General features: G+C 33.9%; 1 protein-coding gene across 3 annotated transcripts in view; it reads right to left on the minus strand.

Annotated features, from left to right (window-relative positions):
* Positions 1 to 21,817, minus strand: part of LRBA (LPS responsive beige-like anchor protein) — a 526,493-nt gene that overhangs the window by 387,250 nt on the left and 117,426 nt on the right. For all 3 annotated transcript variants that reach the window (XM_080671788.1, XM_080671787.1, XM_080671786.1), the window contains exon 31: positions 8,157 to 8,221. In XM_080671788.1, coding sequence (XP_080527914.1) covers positions 8,157 to 8,221 — 65 coding nt within the window. The remainder of the gene's footprint in view (positions 1 to 8,156; positions 8,222 to 21,817) is intronic.

Raw genomic sequence — 21,817 nt, forward strand, 5'->3', positions numbered from 1 at the left:
AAACCAATCAAGGTATTTCCTATGTAGAAGACAGAACTACCCCAGGTGGTATCTACTTCTTGTGGAAGTCAATTTCCTTTATCGGGGAGACCACAATGTGTCTATACACTTCACTACAATTGGAACAGAAATAGCAAATACTCCATAAAGTTATTTCTTACTGAAAATATAAGAGGTCAGTAATATAAAATTTAAATTTAACATAAATTGCACAGCCCAACATCAAGCTATTTTTCCAAACTTATTTTGCACAATAACCTTTAGTTGTGTATTTTAAAACAACAACTCATGGTAGTAGTGAGGCTAGAATGGAAGAAGAGAGTTTGCAAGTTGGCATGCTCTGAATGAAATTCTTAAGACTATGAAAGAATTTATTCTCAAGGATCCTATATAATAAAAGCCTAATATGCAAATTGACTGAATAGCAGAACGACTGGTCACTATGACGTGCACTGACCACGAGGGGGCAGACACTCAATGCAGGAGCTGCCCACAGCACAAAGGCCCCAGGCCGGCCAAAGCAGGTGCCAGTGGGGGCCCCCAATTGCCCTGTTGTTCACCCCACAGATCAGCCCTGATCGCCAGGCAGGCCCAGGGACCCTACCGGTGCACGAATTTCATGCACCAGGCCTCTAGTGTGTATATAAAGAAGGAGATGAGATCGTTTTATGTAGAAAAGAAAAAACATTGAGAGAAATGGCTTTCCTTACTCCACACTTGGAATACAGCTTAGGATTTCTGTTACAACATACCTATTACCTATATTTAATGGGGTAAGTTTTACGCTATATATTTTCATTTCCTATAACTGCCTTTGTCTCTTCCCTATGAATAGCATTTGCTTAGCATTTCATGGAACTCACCCTTTTAGATCCCATCTTAACCATCTTACTTGGATTACAACATTGTACCTATTCTCAGACTTCTCTCCGTTTTTCTCCTAGCAATTACCACCTTTTGACATAATATAAACTTTTTGACTTCTTCATTGTCTATGTCAATTTAAATGAACTCTATCAGGAAGAATATCTATTCTGTCCATTTGTAAATTCCCAAAGCTCAAAACATTGCTGGTGTGCACAAATGTTTTCTCAATGAATGAAGTGAACTAACTCTGTTTTCATTTTATTTTCATTTAACTCTTCTCAAAGTTCAGCTTTCTTTCCTTTTTTTTTTTTTTGACCACTAATTCAACATCCTTTTTTCTACAATCATTTTCATTTAACACAGTAAAGATTCCATTGATATATAATTTAAAAAGGTGTAAGGCTATCAAACTTCTATACAAACATAAGCATATTATTCTACAGCATGCTCAATTCATACCACCTTTTTCCAAAAGTTATACTTTGGCCTTGCTAAGAAAGATTAAACATAAAATCCTGCATCCAAACCTAAAATTTTTAGGGAGTTAAATCTCATTGTAAATGCAGCACCATTGCTTCACACCAAACAGAACAAAACAGAAGTAACTAAGAAGTAACCACAGAAAATTAAGATCAAGATAGAAAAATAAAAGTGGAAAGTATCCCTAGCCAACATGGCTCAGTAGGTTTGGTGTTGTCCCGTGCAGGGAAGGTTGCTAGTTCATTCCCTATCAGGGCACATGCCCCAGTTGTGGGCTTGATCCTGGGTAGCAGGCAGCCGGTCAATGGTTTGCTCTCACTTCAATGTTTCTCTTTCTCTCCCTCCCTCCCTCTCTCTCCCTTACCTTCTCTAAAATGTAATAAAAAATCCTTTTTTAAAGTGAAAAGTAATTTGACCATATAACTGATTTAAAGACAGACACATGAAAAAAAATAAAGAAAAACAGATTTACCCTAATTAAGAGAAAATTCTAGTCCTCTTTGATAAGCTATTAAACTTTCCAAAATACTAGGCATTGATTTAAATAGTTTAATCTTTAAGAATAAAGAATATAGCACATACCTCTTTCTAAAGAACCCACAGAAACTTCAAATATCAATTAAGAATAAAGAGAGATGAAAACCAACTCTGAAAAATCTTTGAAACAATGATTTCTTACTCTACTAAAAAAAAATTAGTTCATATCTAAACAACTGCTTATCAGATTTAAAGTTTCCCTGTAAATTACTTTAAATAATATGAAAAAAATGTAACCAGAAAGCACATGGCACTTTAAGGAACACTCCAGAGTATCTAAAGACACATACTCTACTTCAATTCAGATTTCATCTTTGGTTGGGTCAGCTATGACTAAATCCTAGCCACACTGTTTTCCTAAGTGCAACAAATACCTTTGTCTTTTACCAAAATATAACCCTGATAATGGCCAAGGGGGTCAGAATAAAATATGTTTTACCCTGCTTCCCTTCCTCCCTCTCCTTCTTTATTTTCCCTTTCATTCCTCCTTCTACTCACTTATTCCACAGACATGTATTAGGAATCTATGATATTTAGAGTGAAGGAAAATGCTAGAGCTACTAAACGAATGCTTAGGAAGTAGTAGTGCAACCTAAGCAGTTGAATATTGAAGAGACAGACAAGTATGTTAATACTAGAAACATTATATCTTTTATGAGGACTATTTACATATTCAGATACAAGTCTGAATTATTACTATAATAAGCAGATACCAACGATCCCCAGAGGATGATTAAAGCAATGTGACCAGCAGTATGTGGTATAATCTGCCCTTTCTATACTTTTCAAGGATGGCGATGGGTAGGAGTCATAATAACAGATTTAAGAGTAAAATCCTAGGAAGATATGATATTCTCAAAAGGTATTTTTAGCAAACTATACCCAATACTATAATTATAGTTCATTTTATAATTATTTATGATTCACAAAGTATAAAATTCAAGATGAGAATTTGTATCTTAAATTTTTAATAATTATTGTACCTTTAAACTAGTTTCACACTTTCTACTACTTTCCTGAATTTTAACATCAAAAATTTTAAACTTTGATTAGCCAGTAAAATATAACTGAGGAGAAAAATTAAGAAATTACATAAAAAGAAAGACTCCATTGGATTCCATGACATTTTAAGCTATAAAAAAATTATTTGCAAAGAATATGCACAGATTTTTCAGAATTCCAGACTATAAGAACAAAAACAGGACAACCTAAATATATATAATATATAGGATGATTCATATTTATCCAATGCATTTTTCCTTATAACACAAGTCAAACAAGTGAAGTTATAAGACTTGGTAATGCTCATAGAGCATCTGCATGACCACAACATCAGGAGTTTAAAATGCTCTAAAATATATTTGTTGGGTAGGTGGCAGGCAGGATGGCAAGAAGAAAGGCTACCAATCAGCTAGATCTTTTTCTACTGGTATAATTAACACTGATATTGAGATACTAAAGTTTTAAGAAGATATGTCAAAAAGCCATTAAGAATAGTAGAAATAAGAAAAAAAGGCAAAATATAAAATCTAACCCTTTATCCAAATGAGAAAAGACTTTTAAGGTTCATTGACAATGAATTTAAAAATATAAGCAACAGCCCGGCTGGGATTAAGTCCAGTAGCTGAACACTGCAAACTACTTCACTAATACATCCATCACTATGTAAACTCATTTAACCTGACTATAAGATTCCCGGTCAGGGCACACGCCCGGGTTGTGGCCTGGATTCCTAGTAGGAGGCAGCCTCTCATCATTGATGCTTCTATCCCTCTCTCCCTCTCCCTTCCTCTGTCTCAAATCAATAAAAAAAATACTTTTTTAAAAATGTAAGCAACAGCTACATTGTAATTGGTATAATTAAATTCATTTTTCAATTACACACATTTTTAAGGTGAAGAAAAAGGCAATCAATATAAAATAAATCAAGTACACAAATAAATAAGCTGAAGCCCAATACGCATAATAATCTGATCTACCACACTTGAATTTATTTACTGTAATACTGAATCTTCAGGTTTCATTTAAGAAGGTTAAGGCAATGGTAATAAGTGACTTTCCTATTAATGTGGTGCCACAGCCTCATTGAATTTTCTAAAAGACGTATTTGATATTCTTTAAATAATATAAAACTGTTTAAAGAAATTTGTGCCTTTTGGAAAAAAATAAAACTCTTTGAGATCAATTACTTGTATACACACACACATTTTTGTTGTTGTTAATCTCCACCTGAGGATATTTTTTCACGTTTGTTTGTTTGTTTATTTATTTTGAGAGAGTGGAAGGGGGAGGGAGAGGGAAGGAAGAGAGGGAGACTGAGAGGGACAGGGAAAGAGAGAGAAACATCAATGTGAAAGAGACGCATAGATTGGTTGCTTCTCGTACACACCCTGACTGGGGCCAGGGATCGAATCTGCAACCCAGATACATGCCCTTGACGGGGAATCAAACCCAAAACCCTTTGGTGTGCGGGCCAACACTCTAACCACTTAGCACACCGGCCAGGGCCAATTGCTTGTATATTTAAAACAAAGTAGAGATGACAGTGACATAATGTTTTCATTATCATAAAACAAAATTATGAATCAGAAAAACAATATTCTTCCTATAAAAATGTGAAAATTTAATTTTTTGACTTAAATCTGTTATAAGTCTATATAGTTACTTCTGTCTTGACAAAAATTGTCCATCTATGTAGTTACTTCTGTCTTGGTAAAAATTATCAAAGAAATATTATGTGATTATGTCATTGATTACTGATTATTTTATTTCTATACATAATGTTTGCATGACAATATCAATAACTGAACTAAAAATATCAAAATACTGTATTTACAAAGAAAGTATCTTATCAATTAAACAGGTAAGTTAAAAGAAACATTTCTATCAAATAACAATTACTTATGTCTGACCTAAGTAATTGTTTTGCTAATGATACCCATCAAATCCAATAAACGTTATGCTGTAGTCTCAGTCTGCAGAGGTCTTTATGTTATTTACACTAATAAAACATTAATCAAAGACCACATTTATAGCAACTACTCTATAAATGAGGTCATGGCAGGTCAGACTTACATAATAAGAAAAAAAAGGTTGGTCTCTGCAGTGAAAAGAAAACCCCTTATTACTTATTCCTCTAGCCCCTGGGATTAAGTCCAATAGCTGAATACTGCAAACTACTTCACTAATACATCCATCGCTATGTAAACTCATTTAACCTCAATGTGTTGGATATTTATAAAATGCACACCAAATCCACTGATTTAAAAAATAAATCTCTAAACTGTTTCTTTAAAATATAGTCTACCCTCGAGAGAGATAATGAAAATTCCAGACACTACCTCCACTATTTCACTAATGGATGTTAGTTTTCTTTCCACCACTATTTATTTCTTACATTTACTTAAAAGACAAAGGCTAAGTATTTCTATAGGCTAAGTATTAAAATAAAGAAGACAATTTCTAACCACAGGAGGATAACAAATCCACACAAAGTAAGCACTGGCAAGAAAACAGAAAAAGCGTATTAGCAAACCTATAATCACAGATGACATTAAAACACATTATTCAAATAACTGTTTCCCCAATAAGAATCAGCTATACTGGATAAGGATATTTAAGATTACCATAAGATAATTCATTTCTTCACAAAATACAAAAAAAGTTTTATTGTAAAATACTTGTTCTATGTATATGTATTTTCTTTTCTCTTGGTAAAAATCCTCAAAGAAATACTGTGACTAGTGTGAAGATTATCCGTATAAAATAGATTTATGTTTAAGAAAGCATGTTATTTACATAAAAATAACAATAATTGAAATCAAAACCATAAATGCAATGCACTTAGAGAGACAATAGCAACAATTAAACACAAATACTTACTGAATTTGCAGGGCACTTCTATTGGACCCAGGGATATAACAATAAGAGAGGGATTGCCATTACAGAACATAAACATGCAATTTACAGGAGAGAGACAATCAAGATAAACATGAAAGGATAGTAAGATGGCAAAATGTTTTAAGATATGAGGTAAAAGTACCCTGGTAACAGGTTTCCGGAAAAACTTCTCTGAGGAGGTGATATCTGAACTAGGACTTTAGTGAGAATGAACCAGACATGAAGAGATTTGATGGTAGATCTTCTAGCTATGGTAGAGGTCAACAAATCATCCCTCAGAAAAACTGAAGAATCGCAATCATTTCAGGGTTCTGAAATTTGACCAAAGGCAAACAACAAAATCTATAATAATTATATTCATGGAAGTCTGCTAAATACTGAGTAAGAACAAATAGTCTATAGCAGGGGTGGGCAAACTTTTTGACTCGAGGGCCACAATGGGTTCTTAAACTGGACCGGAGGGCCGGAACAAAAGCATGGATAGAGTGTTTGTGTGAACTAATATAAATTCAAAGTAAAGGAGCGGAGGGGAGAGCAAGAGAACCCTCCGCTCTTTCGGCTCCGCGGGCCGGATAGAACAGCCGAATGGGCCGGATCCGGCCCGCGGGCCATAGTTTGCCCACGGCTGGTCTATAGCAATCTTTTTTGGGAATGCCCTACGCAAACACCAGACTGTGGATACATATGGAAATTACCGACTTCACTAACAGATGGATGACTTGGTTTTGAAGAAAAGGCAAAAAATGCAAGCTAAGCTAAAAACAGGAAAAGCCTATCACTCTCCTAGACTGTGATTATATTTGCAGTTAGGGTGAACAGGAGACAGTAGAAGAGGGAGATATTAAAAAATGAAATAGCCATAGCTATATATTATATATATCAAATAGCTGAATAAAAATCTCACACATCAGTGACGGTCTGGGTTCCTGAGCATATATACAGACTTGGGGTGGGGGTGGGGTGTCAAACAGCAGGAAATAATAGTTAGGACAGAAGAAATCTACCCCAAATTTGAATATGTTGTCATCTACCAGCTATTTTGAGGCCAAAAATGTAACTAAAACATCTGACCAGTCTGACCTCTAAACTGCAGAGAAAGGGATAGCCCTAAAAAGCAAGGATAAAAACTAAAACTAAGAAATCTTGGAAGAGCTAAACAGCAAGATTAATAGCACCATACCACAACAGAGACAAATTTTGCAAATTAAGCCCAACAAGTAACTTTCAAAAATCAACAAACAAAACCAAATCCAACAAAACTATTTTTAAAAGATTATAGCCCTAGCTGGTTTGGCTCAGTGGATAGAGCATCAGCCTGCAGATTGAAGGGTCCCAGGTTCAATTTCGGCCAAAAGCACATGCCTGGGTTACAGGCTCAATCCCCAGTGTGGGGTGTGCGGGAGGCAGCCAATCAATGATTCTCTCATCATTGATGTTTCTATCTACCTCTCCCTCTCCCTTCCTTTCTGAAATCAATTAAAAAAAATAAATAAAATAAAAAAATTTATATACTATGACCAAGTAGGAATTATCCTAGGTATGCAAAGCTGGCACAGTATTTCAAAATAAATTAACATAATACACCACACATCAATGACTCAACAGAAAAATCACATGATCATATCAATAGATACAAAAAAAGCATTTGACAAAATCCAACATACATTCATGATAAAAACTCTAAGAACAGAGGAAACGTCTTCAACTTGATCAAGAATCTTATATAATAAAAGGCTAATATGCAAATTGACACCTTGACCTGGAGTTTGACTGAGAGTTTGACCAGGGGGCAGGGCCGGCCAGCCCCTCCCCGCTGGCTGACCCACCCCGATTGGGGAAGACCAGCCTGACCCCCGGATCTGACTATAAAATAAAGCTTCCGCTTACAGGCTGTGTTTCCTAATCCAGGCAGAGTAATCCACCTGGTCCCAACTGTATTCTCTTGTCTGTTTTCTTTAATCCTTCCCCGCCCCTCCTCAGGTTCACCCTGGCTGTGCTGGATGCGGTTCAATGGACATCTTAGTCTAATTATTGGCTTTATAGATATAATAAAACTTAATGGAAAATCCAAATAAGCATCAGTTTCCTTATATCTGCTAATAGAATTATCAGTTTACTTTTGCCAAACTCAGCTTTACTTAATGAAAAAATAAGACCAAAAATTAGAGAGAAAATAGATCAGAACTTTATCATTAAGATGCAACCATGAAGAAAACCATAAAATGATTAAATATTGGCATATTTTTAATAATTACTACCTTCTACTTTACTGACTGGAAAAACAAATATATAGTACCAAAAAATTATCACTTTCAATGGCAGAAGTACAGTAATATTGTACAGTAAAATGTAATAGATATAAAGTAGATTACCTTCCCTCATTGACAAGTTCAATAAAAGCCAGGCCTGCATTCTTCTGAATAGAATTCTGCCACTCCTAAAAAATAGCAGAAAATAGCTGAACAAATTTCACTCAGTAAATTATTTCTTTAAAACAACAATTATAAAAAGCATCACACATTTCAATTTTATACCTTAAACTTAAAGGAAAAGTTGTGTTAAAAATGCTGCCTACCCAATGCAACCCCATGAACAGTTGACATTAAAAAGTAAAATAGGAGAAAACAAGATGGCGGCATAGGTAAACACCTAAACTGCTGCCTCGTACAACAATTTCAAAACTACAACTAAAAGACAAAACAAACATCATCCAGAACCACAAGAAGGCTGGCTGAGTGGAATTTCTACAACAAGAAGGAAAGAGAAAAGCACCCTGAGACTCAGAGGAGCTGCAGGAAACAGAGGTACTGAGATGCTAGCAACTGAATGCTCGGCTGGCTTTCTCAAGCGGGAGGGAGACAAAAGCTCCCAACTGCACTGAACTCCAGTTCCAGGCGAGACTCTGGGGACCCAGACTCATTTGGGGAGAAACTGGACTGTCTGGCAGCGGGCGGAACTCAAAGGCGGCTTTCTGTCAGAGGTGCTTGCAGCGATTACCACAGGACACTGAGACCCAGTGGCCTATTAGGGAAGAACTGACAAGAAACCAATGCTGTCTGCTCAGCCCTGAGACTCCGCCCCATCCAAGCTGAGCACAGAGGCTTTTGCAAGTCCTGTCTCATAAGGGTGTCTCCAGCACAGAAGTTCTCCCAGCATAGACACAGATGATCCTCACAGACAATTGGCCTGGAGGTCAATTCCTCCCAGTGATACCAACAACAATCAAGGCTTAACTACCACAAGGCTGTACACACAGTCCACAAAGGGGTGCACCAAGAGTGTCCACCTCAGGTAACTGGGGAGGCTGAGCCACTGTGCCCTATAGGACACCTAGCACACAAAGCCACTCTATCAACACAGAGAAGCAGCCAAAAGGCAAAGACAAAGAAACAGATCACAAATGAAAGAAATGGAGGAAAGCAAACGACTGGATATAGAGTTCAAAACCACGGTTATAAGGTTTTTCAAGAATTTCCTAGAAAAGGCTGATAAATTTAGTGAGACCCTCGAGGATATGGAAAAGGACCAACTAGAAATTAAGCATACACTGACTGAAATAAAAAATACTATACAGAGATCTAACAGCAGACTAGAGGATCACAAGAATCAAGACAAAGATTTGAAATACAAAGAAGCAAAAAACACTCAACCAGAAAAGCAAAAAGAAAAAAGAATCCAAAAATATGAAGACAGTGTAAGGAGCCTCTGAGACAACTTCAAGTGTACCAACATCCGAATTATTCGGGTGCCAAAAGAAGAGAGCAAGATACTGAAAACATATTTGAAGAAATAATGACAAAAAACTTCCCACACCTGGTGAAAGAAATAGACTTACAAGTCCAGGAAGCGCACAGAACCCCAAACAAAAGGAATCCAAAGAGGACCATACCAAGACACATCATAATTAAAATGCCAAGAGCAAAAGACAAAGAGAGAATATTAAAAGCAGCAAGAGAAAAACAGTTACCTACAAGGGAGCACCCATACGATTGTCAGCTGATTTCTCAACAGAAACTATGCAGGCCAGATGGGAGTGGCAAGAAATATTCAAAGTGATGAATAGCAAGAACCTACAACCAACATTACTCTACCCAGCAAAGCCATCATTCAGAATTGAAGGTCAGATAAAGAGCTTCACAGATAAGAAAAAGCTAAAGGAGTTCATCACCACCAAACCAGTATTATATGAAATGCTAAAAGGTATTCTTTAAGAAGAGGAAGAAGAAGAAAAAGGTAAAGATAAAAATTATGAACAACAAATACATACCTATCAACAAGTGAATCTAAAAATCAAGTGAATAAAAAATCTGATGAACAGAATAAACTGGTGAATATAATAGAATCAGGGACATAGAAAGGGAGTGGACTGACAATTCTCGGGGGGGAAAGGGGTGTGGGGGGTGCGGGAAGAGACTGGACAAAAATCATACACCTATGGATGAGGACAGTGGGGGGCAGGTAAGGGCAGAGGGTGGGGTGGGAACCGGGTGGAGGGGAGCTATGGGGAAAAAAGAGGAACAATTGTAATAATCTGAACATTAAAGATTTATTAAATTTAAAAAAAGTAAAATAAACAAGTTAGCAAAAAATTGATTATATAGAAACAAAATAAGCCTATCTACAATTATTTTGCCCTTTTCATTCTATAACATCACTAATTTAACTTAAATCATTGGGAGTTGGGAAGGAAGAAAGGAAGATAGCAAAGACAACCAAAGACAGAGGTTTTTTAGTTCTGCTCTTTAAGAAAAAAGATGCATGACCCCAAATGAGGGAAATACATAGTTAAGTAGTAAATAAACATAACAAATAGTAGTAAATAAACATAAATGTAAAAACTGATGATTAATGATTGAGAAAGAGACAAGAAAAATTCATGAATTTGGCTAGACAACTGTGAGCTGGAAAACTATAGTTACTAGCCTATAAATTAGCAAAAGATAATCTAAATCTATTAGCTATATTCTTTATGAATAGATTATTCATTAAAAAGCCTGGGGGGGAATCAACCAGTAGAATGTGTACAAATAAATTTTTCTAATTATTATATCAAAACACATAAAATAAGCGTTAATAAAACCAGGGTAGAACTACCTGAATTGAAATATAGTTGGATTTGAGAAATACCAATGCATGTATGTGTGTATGTCCGTGTATGTGTCTCAAGAGATATATGTATGTATATATTTTTTCCAGAATTAGAAAAATATACAGAATCTTTAAGTTTCTTAACACTAAGGAGGCACTTATAACCTACCTACATGATCTCCCTTAATTGATCTTATTCTGTTCTTTTATAAGACTCAAAACAAAAGACAATGTTGGGTTACTTACCATTGCAATCATAAACTATATTCAAATTTTCTGAATACCTTTAAGGTTTTTAATTTCCATGTAATTTCACCCCAATGACTGTTCTGTTTTATGCCCAAATCCTTCTTTTTCCTCCCCAGCCTTATCCTTTCTTTTCTACACTCTCTTTTTTATCTCCAATTTTGTATTACAGTACTTCCTTGTATGTTCTGAAAACCCAAGGGTGACTCTCAGGACTAAAATGGTTATAAGCCCCAACTTTATTACAGGAAAGCAGTTCATGAATAGTGTCAGTAAAAACATACTAATAGAAAATATATAGTAGAATGGAAATTAGATACAAAGTCAGTGAGACATTTGAGAGTAGTAATTGGCTAGACCTGGGCGAGGAGATAAAGCAATGCGTTGTTGAAAAAAGAGTAACACCACGGAAGTAATGAGATCTATGTTTTCAAACTGATTTGGACATTAAGAGGATATGTCCGTGGACACAATTCACGCTATATCTCTCTGTCTTAGATTCTCCCTTAAAATTTTCTCCAAGCTATATTACTTTTGTGATTCAATAACTTACAGACATTTAGAAATTAGTGACTCATGAAGTTTACAATAATCACAATTCACAATTGTCACCCAACTGAAACAATAAAATAGAGGTCTTATATTGCTGAGATAAAGCAAGTCAAGAATACTAGATAGAAATGTGTTTAATTTAAAAGCCTCTCTTTCTTCTTATAAAATGAAGTAGATAATACAAAAGAAAGCAACCGAATTCCATAAAGGAGTATATCCCTGAGAGAAGACCATGTGTCACTCCCTCCCCATTTTTTAATAAGGAAGAAGGAGAGAGAAAAAAAGCAGCAACTGCAGGTTAACTTTTTGGATGCTGATGCAGAAGATCCCACACCTCACTTCACCAAGTCTCAGAGAGTTGCCTAAACATAACAATGCACAGAGATTGGAAAGAGACACAATGTAATGATAAAGGGACCTAAAAGAGCCTTGGATATAAAAAATTCTCATGCCCTTGGAAGAGTCAAAAAATTACTCTAGAAGGATGTACAAGTAGCTGAGGCTTTGAGGGCATAAGGAGATCACACCTGTGACCATTGTTGATAGACAGCAGGGAATCAAGGGATGATGACAACTCAAAGGATGCCACAGTCACCAAAGTCAAGGAACAGAAGCACATACACCCTCCTCAGCTCTTTACACCCAACAGAGCAGCTCAGCAAGCAACATGAAAATCTGATAGAGCACCAGATTATGATGAGGCAAGACCTTAAACTGAGTTCTCATTAAGATCACTTACTGGAAGGAAAATCTCAAAATGGAAATTAACTTTAATAAAAAGAAAGATATTTTTCTTGCTAGAGAAAATAAAATAAAATAGAAAGGCAAATGGATATCCTATAATTCTTAAATCACACATTTCATATTTAACAGATTCAATAATATTATTTTTCTCAAATCAGTTTTGTTTGATCTAAAACTCCAACAGGTGGGGATTTTTACTATCTAAGTCATATAAAATTCAAAACTCTAGTCATGGAAAAAATATGTAACAGTAGAGAGACTAAAATTTAGTAGTAAATACCAATTTGATTTTATTTTCATTTATGTACACAAACTGACATTTATTTATAACGTAAAATCAGGAAGTGTACCACTTAATTTTCACAAAGATTTAAAACAGCATGATTTAGGACAGATATAAAATAGTTAAAGTTAGTATAACTATAAAAAATTTGCAATCTAAAAATTTGTATGCTCTTAACTTCGTTTGTCACACAAAATATTTTAACTGAAAAGCAAATTAGATGTGAAGGGACAAATAGAAGTTGAATTTGTTATCAAAGCTCAGAAACAAAAATTTACTACTACTAATGCATTAAGCTTCTTGTTTTCCCAAGCATCATGTATAAACCCACACTTGTTAACTTATAGCAACTAGCATCTAATCACCTGAAAAAAAACTCTTCCCTAGCTAAAATAAAAATTAGACATAATGAGAAATGAAGTGAAAATATAAATCTTACTTCCACTTTTGGGTATGGGGACCAAAATCTCACAGTTCTCAAAGATATCAGTGAATTTTAATGTGTCTATAATCCATTCATAATTATAAATTATTAACATTTAATAAGCTATAACATTTCAGGTATATAAAGATATGCTGATAAGAATTAATAACACAGACAAAAAGAAACTGAAGCCCATGAGAATATAAAATTAATTTCTGTAATAAACTCAGCTGTTAGTCTAAGCCAACAAGTTTTCACCATACTAAAACACTATCCACAATCCTTAAGAAGTTGCCAAAACTAGAAAGATTACTCATTAATCGTGCTATCCTACAGCATTTTTCTCCTCTTTTGAGATAATTATCAAAGAAGGCGTTAGTCTAAACAATTTTATAAACCACAGCTCAATATAACCTTTAGTGAGTTTTAATAGTTGAAAGAAAAGCTTAATGGTTATCATCTTTCATGATCATTTCAATATTTCATCACAGTATTTACAATTATATAGTGATGCAAAATGCATACTACCTTTAAAAGTCTTGGTTATTCTTTTCCCAGAGGTATTGGTGAAAAACACGTTAAAAGCCTCAAATCCAACCACTAATGCAACTAAGTAATTTTAAAACACATTTCAGCACTTTGGAGAGGAAGGACTCAAAACATAACAACTGAGTCAATAATTTCAGACTTGTTCTAAGCTGTATTTAATTGACCATCATTTCCTATAGCCATGATTGTTGACTAGTCAATTTTTACTAAAATATACTCTTAGCTTACTAATGCTCTTAAGTCATACAACAACAACAACAAGATAGTATATATTAGTAAAATTATTTAAAAAATGAAGTTCCACCAAATTTCAAATATGTGCCTTTGGTGGTAAAAGTCTGTTTTGTTGTTTGCAGGAAAAAAAAGAAACTTCATTAGCAAAGTAAGTCTATTCACCCTTACCATCAACAATCAAATATAGAGAAAAGGGTACCAATTAAAATGCTATACATTTATTTATGTTGGTTATATTCATATTTAATTCTAACATCCTTCAAGTAAATGAGACAATAACCTCTGACATATTTTAGTGTACTGAATGCACTTCCTAAATTTTAAAAACAATTCCCAGTATTACCATGCTATAAAGCAAATAAAATTCAGCCACAGAGTGACAAGATAGACTACATATACTCCATCCTGCCATCTTTTATTTTGGAGGTGGGGTTCAAACCATAAATGTTGACAGTAAATATAGTATCAATTTTTATTATGGTGGGTTAGATAGTCAATAAACTATCTTTTACTCTTTAAAAAAGGAATACAATAAGTGACTGCAGGTTAAACTTAGCAAAAACCAAGAACAAAGATTATAGAAAGTACAAGAGAGAGGGTAAAAAAATTTCTCTACAACCTGGAGAAAGATAAACTTGAGGAAGTAAACCAATGCTTGTTGCAGAACCCTAGAAAGGCCAGGAACAGAATGCATTGAATACAAAGGAGCATGGTTGAGGGACAGTGATAAAAATAATTTAAATGACTGAAAGCTGGTGTAAAAAATAGAATCCCAGATCCTTTTCCCATAATGAATGGCCATGCCCACCATGGGAAAAGACTTAAACTTTACTTGCCCAATAAATAAAATTTTAGACACTATAAAAGGCCTTAATAAAGGCTATAACAAAATAAGATAACATGAAAGTAAACTTACTGAACTATGAGACTCTAAACAAAATTAAATGAGTTTTCTCTAAGAAAAATGAGAAGCCATAAAAAAAATCAAAGTCCATCAATGGCAAAAGAGAGCTTATTCATCACCAGTAGACAACTCCCACAAAGACACATAGATGTTTCTTTTTGTGCAATACACTTAAATATGACCAGATAACAAGTTGTCACCAGTCGTTAGAGGAAAGACTCTTATATCAATGACATACATACACCAAAAAAAGGGGGGGGACTCATAAAAAACAGACAATATTGTTAAGGCGATAGAGAGAAAGAGATTAAAGGAAAGTATAATTAATAACATTAGAAAGATTAAAATTTTCATGTATAAAAATTCAGGGCAGGTACTTTGTTTTATTCCCTGGTATCTCTATGCTCCCACATCAAAGTTCTCTAGAAAAACAGAACCAATGAGTTAGAGATATATTTTATTTATTCTAAGGAACTGACTCACACCATTACGTAGAGTGAAAAATTCTAAGATCTTCAGGGTGAGCTGGCGAGCTAGAGAGCCAATGGTATAGCTCTATTCTGAGTCCAAAAGCATAAGAATTAGGAAAACCAATGGACTACTTCCAGTCTGAAGCCCAACAGGCTCAAACCCAGAAAGAGTTCATGTTTCTGTTTGAGTCCAAAGGCAGGAAAGAGCTGATGTCCCAGTTCCAAAGCATTCAAGCAGGTGGAATTCTCTCTTACTTAGAGGATAGTACGCCTTTTTGTTCTAATCAGGTTCTTCAACTGACTAGAAGAGCAGCCCCACACACCTTAGGCAAGCAATTGCTTTATTTGGCCTACTAATTTAAAAGTTAATATCACACAGAAACAACCCAGAATCATGTTTGATCATATATGTGGACATGCCATGACTCAGTCAAGTTGACACATAAAATTAACCATCAAAGCTCACCCGTTCTCTACTCAAAAAACAAAACCTCAGAAAACTAAAAAATGCTCTTAAGAATTAAAAGTAGGCCTGGCCTTGTGGCTCAGTTAATTACAGCTTCATCCATAAACCAAAAGGTTGTGGGTTCAATCCCTGGTGGGGGCGCATATGGGAGGTAACAATCAATGATGTTTCTCTCCCCCTCCCTCCCTTCCTCTCACTCTAAAATAAAACTAATAATAATAATAAAATCAATAAAATATCCTCTGGTAAGATTAAAAAATAACATAACGGTATAATATCAAACAAAAATTTTGAAAACAGTATTGGAAGGTGTTGAGAAAACCACTTCAAATAAAAGATAAAAAGATAATAGAAGAAAATGGGTATCAAAATTGGAAAATCAATCCAGATAGTTTAACACTTAATAAGAGGTCTAGAAACAGAAACAAGAAAAAATAGAGAAAAAGAAATTCCCATATAAATAATTCAAGTAAATTTCTCTGAACACATGCATATATTTTTTCAGACTGACAAGTTTTACATAAAATACCAAAGACAGTGCAATTTAAAATATTCACACATGCCAAGGCACAATCCAGTAACAACATCAACAATTTTTAAAATAATAAAAATACTAAAAGCTGCCAGGGAGAAAAAACATTTGAAGAGATTATAATTTTCAGTCTCTAATAGTTATATATCCAAACAAGCTATCAATCAAATATGAAAGTAAAATAAAAGACATTATCACACAGCAAAATCTAAAATATCCTACCCCTCGTGCATTCTTTCTCAAGAAATTACAAAGGATGGGCCTCATCAAAATTAATACAGATACCCAACTATCATCCTCCATCCCTATTCTCCTTTAATTTTCTCAAGGCATACTTATTACCACCAGATTTTTTGCCTTTACCTTTGTTTTATTCCCTACTATATTCTCAGTGCTAGAACAGTGACCAACACATACATAGTAAGTGATCAATAAATGTTGACTCAATGTATGTTTTAAAAACAAGACATGATGGGATACAGGAGATACACATTAAAGCACAAGAAAGAAAAGAAAAAAATTCTGGGTTGATGATAAAAGAAGCCTCCAGGCCTACAGAGTAACCAATCCAGAATGAAACAGGAGAATAGATAACTCCAGGCACTATACCTTCAAAAAAAACTATTGAATCAACAGATACAAGGTTGGGTTTGATCACACTGGTAGAAATTTTAGGCATCCAGTGAAAAACTTAGCAGCAAATTTGTGGAGGATATAAAAAATTTTAAATAAACAAAAGATAGAAAATTATTAATTCTAGGATAAAAAAGAAAGAAAAAGACAAGCAAGAGGGAGGAAGGGAGGAAGGAAGATGGAGGAAGAAGGAGGAAGGGAAACAGGAAAGGAGGAGGAGGAAGAGGGAAAGAGGAAAGAGGGAAGGGAAGAAGGAAGGAAGGGTAACCAATTTTATAGTCCTGCCATGAATACTTACATTGTCACAATAATGTAAATGCTAAATATGGCTTTTACTAAATATTATGATGTAACTGTACTGTAAACGAGGGAAGTGTGAAACAGAAAGGGAGAGCAATATAAATACTCAATGGTCATCTTTCATGAAAGACATTAGACAATGTCCGAAATAGAAAAATCAATAAATAGCTATTGCATCACTTAGAAATATAAGGTAGCTAGCAGAGTCAACAACTAAGAGATTTGAATGTGGTTCCTTTCAGAAAGTAGAATCCAGGGAAAAGGAAGAAGTTAGGCAGGGAACTATTGTTTTTCAGTTTCAGTATTATACTATTTTTAGATTTGTGAAATAATACATCTCTTCCTTAATAAATCATACAACATATTAAAAATCATATGCTCTGAATGAAGAACAGTAAATAAAAACTCACTTTTTCTGACTGTATGATAGCTATTTATCCAAAATTAATCTGAAATCTCTCTGAACAATAGCATAAGCATTCAATTTTCACAAATACTGATAGCAAACCTAGATAAATCATGAACTATTAAGAATTTTTCTTTTTTTTAAAGTCAGTATTCTACACACTACCAAATGAAATTAACTTTACTGCTATTGGCAATTAAAATATTCTCCATTTTTGTAAATATTAATCTAAGGATCAAAATATCACTTAAGAAACAGCCCAGCCAGTGTTTCTCAGTGGTTGAGCGTTGACCCATGTACCAAAAGGTTGCCATTTTGATTCCTGGTCAGGGTTGTGAGCTAGATCACCAGTGGAAGCATGTGGGAGGCAGCCCATAGATATTTTCCCTCTCATAGATGTTTTTCTCTCTCTGTCTCCCTCTCCCTTCCTCTGCAAAAATCTTTAAAAACATAAAAAATAATTAATTAATCGATTGGTTGATTAAAGAAATGAAGATGCCTGGACAATGTTGCTCAGTGTTTAGAGGGCCGGTCCTCACACACAAAGGTTGAAGGTTGTAGTTTGCTCTGAATCCCTGGTAGATCAGGATGTGTGCGGGAGGCAACCAGTTGATGTTTCTCTCATGTTGATGTTTCTCTCTCTCTCTCCCCCCACCTCCCTTTCTCCCTCCCTTACACTCTCTCTGAAAAGCAATGGAAAAAATTTCCTCAGGTGAGGATAAAAAAAATAAAGAAATGAATAATTTGTTAACAAAAACCTAAACTCATATTGAACTATTTCATTTTTCTTATTAAAAAATATAAAAATGTAAAGGCTTGTGCTATTCAATGAAATATCATTATTAATACTTGAAGATGTTACAGTTACATATGCCTTTGTAAAATAAATCAAATCTGTTGGATATAACTCTAATTACCTACATAGATGACAGAAATACTGTTAAAATTCAAAGGAGAAGGCCACAAAGGAGAGCTCAAATGAGGCAGGGAATGTATTAACACAAAATTGAGAACCATATTATACACAGGACTAAAGGTCAAAACTAGAGAAAACTTGTTCATGTTCATGATACAGTAATCTTAAGTGCTCAAAGTAAACTATCAAGAACTTTTCAACAGTGTTTGCACTTTGTGTCAGCACTCTCTCAGCAGCATATCTAACACAACCTGAGTCACCTCAGACCAGGAAAGAATATACCATAATAGTGAGGGCAGGTCTTACTCCACTGTCTCTTTAGAGAGTAAAACAAATCATTACAAGAAATAGCAAAATAAAATACTGCCCTTTGGAAAGATTTGGTTTCAAAATTTTGTGAACATATACTTCTAAAATTTACATTGTACCTGTATAAATATTATGGCTCAGTTTATAAATGAAATGTATTATATATACATATAACTACAAATTGAGCTAAAAGAAAGAAAATTCTATTAAAGTTGGATTAGCAAATGGTTCAGTTTTATAATTGCTTATTTAACAAATATTTTAATGTGTACTATATATAAAGAATTGAATATTGAGAAAATAACTACTGGATTTACAAAATAAAAAAATGCAAATATTTTACAATAAAAAAACCTGAGATAACATGAAATCAATTATGTAGTTACTATAAATATAGCTTCAAATTACATGTAAATAATCACTCAAAAACAATAATCCCTTTGCTATTGTGTTTAAGCATATATTAAAATTAATATATTTGCAAGTGCCTTTGAAAATGTTTTTTAACATTTTCAGGAAAAACATTCTTCAACCAATAATGATCCTATGAATAACTCCCAAACTGGCATCAATTTTGTCAAGCTCTCTCACTAATCAACACAGAAAGCTTAATTTCAAAAAAGGTGACAAAAGTTGCTGTAATCCTTTCCAGCCACAATCTCTCAACAGATGATCATTAAGTTTATACCAGGGCTTCACATTCAGGAGCTATATAAATGTGTCCTATTAGTACATGGTCAGTCTGTTTGGCAACTCCAGTTCTCCAGACATATGGCAACTGCTGCCCTTTGAGGTCTGAAGTCAAGTCTTTAGGGAATCTCAAAGCCTGCACTGAAATTACAAGGAGTGTTCATTAGAGACTGCTGGAGAGGAAACATGAAAGACTTCCATTAAAACTATATAAAACAGCTAATTATTTTTAAAATATTTTTAAACCACCTGATATACTTAGCTACAATAAAAAGTATTTTCATACAAAATTATTCTTTAAAGCACGGCTTTCAGGACATGAGTGCAAATAGCTTTCTTCATGCCTCCCATCAGCCACCTCAAAACATCTAACATTCATTTTATAAGCATCATCAAGATTTTTATATCGTTGGAGAATAAATTATCTTATACCTCTAAATTCTTCCTGCAGATCACTGTAAACATTTATTAAATGAAAGTATTTTTAGAGACAAAGTTGTACTTTTAAAATTTAGTTTTGGATAATACATACTGTTAACTTAATCTCAGGCAGACATACATGTGTTTCTTTTTAGTTGCTTATTTTTTATCCAAAAAAGTCTGCCTCTATTTCATTTTTATTCCATTTCTAGATAAAGTCATTAAAATCTTATAAGTACAAAATAATATAAATTACTAATCAATCTATGAATGGCATGTATCAGATATTATAGAAAATATATGTAAATTCTGAACACTGTATATTTTGTTAACCAATGTCACCACAGTTAATTCAATAAAAAGGAAAAAAGAAAACATATGTAGATTCAAACGTTAAAAATGAAAAGAATGTCAACAAACTGACAAGAGTTCAAAGAAATCACGTCTTTTCTTTCTCACGATTTTGAAAAACATAAAAAGTATAAAGATTTTCTAATTAATAATAGTTGCCATTTTAACTTTTTGAATGTATAGACTTTTTAACTTCAGAGAACAGTTATTTATTAAGCTCCACAACAAAACAATACCACTGCGGAATTTTATTTCAGTAACAAATCTCCATAAAATGTTACATAAAGTTCATTAGCTTGCCTCAATCATTTCTTGAACTCACATATGTGTTGATTTCTGACAGCCTAATTCCAAAAAGCAATTACAATCTCAATCCATACGTAAAAAGATAACAGAAAGCAAGTACGCTAAACCAGTATAAAAGAATAAAAATCTAAAGAAAACAGATTACGAATGATTTATATGAATGCCTAGTGCTGAAGTTAATTACAAGTAACCCAATAAAATAGTGCCTTTATTATTGTACAGCACGTAATAGCTTTAGATGTAAAAACCAGAACTCTTTCTGCTGACTTTTGTATGCCCAATCCCACAGCACACAACATTAAGAATTAAATATGTAGTAAATAAGGCACATAGAAAACAGCAGTTTTTAACTAAAAGCAGAAAACTCTCCTGCTGTTTAACCATTTGGGGTCTTCCACTCTGAACAGTGATCACTGTAAACTGATACTATATATTCACTGAGTAAATCCTTAATGCTAACATAAAGTGAAATTTTAATTTCAGTGTTCAAAGCTTTACATCAAAAAATAAACAACTATGAAATAGTATCACATTAATTTCAGCATTCAATAGGAGCATATAAGTTTTTTTTAATTTTTATTAAATTTAATGTTTATGCTATGAAATATGATATCTTCAGAATTAGAGTTTTGCAAACCTCACACTATATCTAGCTTTTATACAGCTTTGGTCCTGATTTTAAACACACACACATCTCAGACACACATAGTGCATGCTACAGTTACATGGTATAGTTGCTCATAGCCACAACCTGTAGCCAATCATAGTATGCTTAATGACTTTTCTGGAAAAAGCCTTTCAATCCAGAATGTTTCCATAACTCTTTCAAATATTTATCAATGTATCTAATTAATTATTAGTTGATATCAACTTTAAGTATAATGCAAAAGTCCTAAAATATATTATGGATAAATATCAAGCAGTCCATTCTTTGACCTACAACATAACTGCAATAGTAATATGATGAAATACTTGATAAGCTGGTTTTGCTGCACAAATTTATTAGTACCAATGAAACAAGTAATCATCAGTGCATCTCTCTGGCACTATTTTATTCCTATCTGTTTCATCCCCATTAAAAATTTTTATTTGCTATTTTTTTCTGGGTCAATAACTTCACAAATTAGAATTTATCTCCTTGACTACTGTGAAACATTTTAAAGGTAGGAATCACTACTTTGAGTTCTCAACAGTTCCTGATTCAATTTTC

Source organism: Plecotus auritus, assembly GCF_963455305.1.
Source record: "Plecotus auritus genome assembly, chromosome: 6".
Lineage (NCBI taxonomy): Eukaryota > Metazoa > Chordata > Mammalia > Chiroptera > Vespertilionidae > Plecotus > Plecotus auritus.